Here is a 4,128-nt window from a genome sequence, read left to right on the forward strand (position 1 = left end):
TATCCTCTTATCTATCTATAATTAAGTTTTAGACGTATGTCAAATCACACAACTTGTCACATTAGCACATCTAGTGAGGGGTGCCCTATAATTGACTTTTGTAAGATTCAACAAAAACTTATTCATGACAATTCTAGTAGTTAAACCGAAAAAATATAATTTGTTGTAAGCATTACATGCAACTTAAATTTGATAACAATTAATCTTGTTATCTCTATCCCTCATATCCAACACAAATGAATAAATAAAAACTCTTAAATCGATCGGAGCCAGCTACAGATAAAAGCCCCTGAACTCCTTGGCTTATCTCTTTTGGTGAATCGAGTGGTTCGGTATTATGTATGTAATACAATAGTCGGCACTCGAGACAATCTTTCACATTTCAAATAAAAAAGACATTTGTTATGCTCACATTTGATATTTATAATAAGTTATATAATAAAGGTCAACTTTATAGCACATTAGATACATTCCTTTTAATAAAGGACATTTAGGTTAAAAAAATAGAATAAAAAAGATCCAAGAACAAAATGAAGACGAAAACATACAATTAAAAGAGCCAAGGATCATCTTCCAGACAATACAGAAGATGGAGGGGCATATGAGAGCGCCAAACGATCAGGTTTGGCCGTGGATGGAAATGGATTGTCTGAAGGAGAGGACGACGTAGAGGGGGCACTGTGCAACTCTATCATCCCCTCCAATTTCTTGACTTCAGTTGACATCGTTGGTCTGCTCATCAAATCATCCTGTATACAAAGCATTCCCAATCTCAACATTTTCACTGCCTCCTCATCTGCGTCTACGCCTTCATCTTTGAGTCCTGGACCTACAAAATCTGACAATCTACCTTCTTCGGCCTTATTTCGTAAAACTGAAAACAAGGAGTCATCTGAAAGCTCTCGGCTTTTCTTACCACTCACAATTTCTACCAACATAATGCCAAAGCTGAATACATCGGCCTTCACAGAAACGTGTTTGTTTAATAATTCAGGTGCCATATATCCTAGGGTTCCTCGGGTCATTGATATCACTTGACTTTGGTCTCTGTCGATCAATTTTGCCAGCCCAAAATCTGAGACCTTGGCATTGAAATTTTCATCCAGAAGAATGTTTTGGGGTTTGATGTCCAAATGTATAATTCGTTGTTGACACTGCTCATGTAAGTAGGTCAAACCCCGTGCTATATGAAGAGCGACTTTGGTTCTAGTCTTCAAGTCGAGCACATTCTGATGGGTATCGTTGGCAAATATCCATTTATCCAGAGATCCATTTGGTAGAAACTCGTAGACCAGCATTCGGTGAGACTTCTCTGCACAGAAGTCAATCAATCTTACCAAGTTCAGATGATGAATGTTGCCTAATGTTTACACTTCGGCCTTAAATTGTTTTCCCCCTTGTCCTGCTCTGTCAAGCCGCTTCACTGCGATCTTTGTGCCATCATGAAGAATGCCCTCGTAAACTGAACCAAATCCCCCGCTGCCGAGCCTCACGGAGATATCATTTGTAGTATTTTGCAATTCCTGGAATGAGAACCGCATGGGTAACCTTGTCCGCAAGTTCAGATCATCATCCTCTTCATCATGGTCACTTTCATCTCTTCTCTGCTTCTGCTCAGCTTTCCTGCATCTCGCTATCCAAACCCACACTACGAGAAACGTTACACATTCCACTAACAACAGAAAAACAGATACCTATAATGGAGAGCTTAGTGTGCTTGGAACTTCTCTGAACTTTAATGTAAGCAGTGGAATTGTAAAACGCATCACTAGGAGTTTTCATTTTAAGAGAATAAACATTGGACTCCAGATAACAATACCCACTAGAATAATCGTCAGAGTTATCATACCTTAAAAAAGCAGCTTTACAGGAGCAATTTTTTATGCATAGAACTTTACATTCCTCCCTTGAGACCAAACCCGGAACGGAGGGATTTCTCCAACCTCTAGCAGGCTGATGCCATTCTCAACCTGCTAGAGGCGGGAGGCCCCTACTATTCTAATCTAAGGGGTTCGGAATCGCAAAAAACTGCACGATCGATCTGATGTGCACCACTCCACGAGGCGGGGTGGATGGAGGGATGGCCTAAAATCCAAAAACGGCTGGCAAGGCTACATCAGAAACTAATCTTTCCCTTTCAAATAGTAGGGGGCCAATTGGGAAGATAGTTGATTCTATACGTAACATGCTTGAAAAGACCAAAGAAACTATAGGCCCCATAGAATAGTAGGGCAGTTCTTCACCAATGCAAGTCCCATAGAATAGTAGGGGTTCATAAGTAAAATAGGAAACATGGTCCAGCTCCAAAAACCGATAACTTGTTGTGCCACTCATTGGGGGTTTCTCAGGGCAGACCAGAGGACTGAGTGGAACACAACCCAAAGTGGGTCTGTAGGGATCAATCGGAACAAAAGCATTGGCCTCTTTTGGCAGCTGCACTCACCATCTGTGTAGATACCATATTTCCCACATTTTGTTGGGTAGTCACATGTACCCAGCGCACCAGTAAATCTTAACAAATAGTCGTCAAGACACACTTTAGTTTTCCGTTTGAAAGAATAGAACAGCACATGCCCATCTGAACAAATCTTGAAGTAGAGGGAATTTGTGGGTATTAGACAACTGAGTGCAAGGGGATTGGATGGATATCCTTCAGGGTAGTAACCGACCGACTCATTGTCAAACTGCATATATTCTACGTTGAGAGTTGTGGGTAGGCTGGGATAACTAAAATACATTTGAGGGGGTGCAGGGGCTGTAAACACTGCAAAACCGTTTGAAAGCAAGGTTGCATAGAGAATCCCTTGGCTTGAATTGGTGGGGGAAATGTTTGCAGTAAGCTTCTGTCTCACCTTAAACTTCTGGCCTTGCAGTAACACATCAGTGGGATAGTCGAAAGACTGCCACAGTGTTCCATTGGAGCTGTTGAAGAGCACTAGGTTCCCTATTTCCTCCATCATCAATCCTTGGAAATCTTGGGCGAATGTATCTGTAGACCAGACTAGAATGCTATCTGCGCCCTTCAACACAAGATTCCCAGTGGAGGTGAGTCCAAGGGTTGCGTTGTCTTTCACTGGACTCTCCCTATTTGCTGTCCAAACCACTTGCAGGTCATCAGGATCAGTATAATTAGTTTTGTAGATAACAAAGAAAACTACAAAAGAGTAGCCCGTGTAACAAGGACTAGAATAGCAGAAGAATCCGCATCCAAACCGCAGACTCTCACCGCCATATGAGATATTATTGGTGAGAAGAATTGACCTGACTGTGACTACGCCTATGCCAACTGATCGAGGTGTCCATGATTCTAAAGACTGGATATTATTTGTCCACGTGGTTCCTCCATATCCATATGAAGAAGGCATAGTGAATGGCAATACAAAAGGAGGGGATGATATAAGGAAGATACTCGCAAGACATGAAACAGAAGCGAAAGAGGAAATAAAATACTCGATTGAAAATACGGGGCAGTGGGTAGACAATAACATAAACACTTCTCGATGATAGAAGGAAACTATATACTCGAATCTCAATGTTGATCTTTTGGGAAATTTTGAAGTCTGGAGTAGAGTTTTATAGTTATGTGTATTTATAGTATCTATAAGTGGATATTTTATGAACCTTCCCAAACTAGTCGACAATCAACACAGTTGTCACCTGCAAAAGTCAATCCATGCGCTTCAGCTGTGTCGTAGCCTGTAGGTAAGATAAAGATGTTACGCTGCGTCGTCCATAAATTTTCATTGTTGTGCTTCTTCGTGGAAACCACAGTGATTTTCGAGTGCTTGAAATTTCTTCTCTGTAACTCTTATTCCAACTATTTTCCTTGCAGTTTGTTAAAAAGTATGGAACAAAGAAAAACGTCCTTCGATACGAAAATTTTCCAAATATGAAAATGGCTGGGTTAAAAAAGACCGCCTACACAAACAAGAAATGTGTCCATCATCTGAGCTATCAATTACGCTGTCCAAGTCCCGGGTCATCTTTAACTTTTACTTTTTACAAGTCTTGCTAAGTATGCATGCGCATCATTCCATTCATATTGCTAATATTGGTTTTTAGTTCAACTAACGCGCGGATGCATTTTATTTTTTTCCCCCTCAGTGTCAAGAATTTTTCCTCCTTTTA

General features: G+C 40.8%; 2 protein-coding genes across 2 annotated transcripts; both read right to left on the bottom strand.

Annotated features, from left to right (window-relative positions):
- Positions 1 to 566: 566 nt before the first annotated feature.
- On the bottom strand, positions 567 to 1,298 carry LOC131039824 (G-type lectin S-receptor-like serine/threonine-protein kinase SD2-5). Its single transcript, XM_057972676.2, has one exon. It carries the CDS (start codon positions 1,296 to 1,298, stop codon positions 567 to 569), a length of 732 nt encoding a protein of 243 aa, XP_057828659.2.
- A 69-nt stretch (positions 1,299 to 1,367) lies between these two features.
- On the bottom strand, positions 1,368 to 3,365 carry LOC131039825 (G-type lectin S-receptor-like serine/threonine-protein kinase SD2-5). The gene is made up of 3 exons (XM_059208596.1): positions 2,356 to 3,365; positions 1,695 to 1,849; positions 1,368 to 1,648 (listed from the first exon to the last, which is right to left on the bottom strand). Exons 1-3 carry the CDS (start codon positions 3,363 to 3,365, stop codon positions 1,368 to 1,370), a joined length of 1,446 nt encoding a protein of 481 aa, XP_059064579.1.
- Positions 3,366 to 4,128: the final 763 nt, after the last annotated feature.

Source organism: Cryptomeria japonica, chromosome 7 (assembly GCF_030272615.1).
Source record: "Cryptomeria japonica chromosome 7, Sugi_1.0, whole genome shotgun sequence".
Lineage (NCBI taxonomy): Eukaryota > Viridiplantae > Streptophyta > Pinopsida > Cupressales > Cupressaceae > Cryptomeria > Cryptomeria japonica.

Coding starts and splice junctions, on each gene's coding strand:
- LOC131039824 (XM_057972676.2), bottom strand. CDS start 1,298: ATGCTGGTCTACGAGTTTCTACCAAATGGATCTCTGGATAAATGGATA.
- LOC131039825 (XM_059208596.1), bottom strand. CDS start 3,365: ATGCCTTCTTCATATGGATATGGAGGAACCACGTGGACAAATAATATC. Junction 1,850..2,355: donor GTGTTCCACTCAGTCCTCTG/GTCTGCCCTGAG, acceptor TGCTTTTTTAAG/GTATGATAACTCTGACGATT. Junction 1,649..1,694: donor CACTAAGCTCTCCATTATAG/GTATCTGTTTTT, acceptor CGTTTCTCGTAG/TGTGGGTTTGGATAGCGAGA.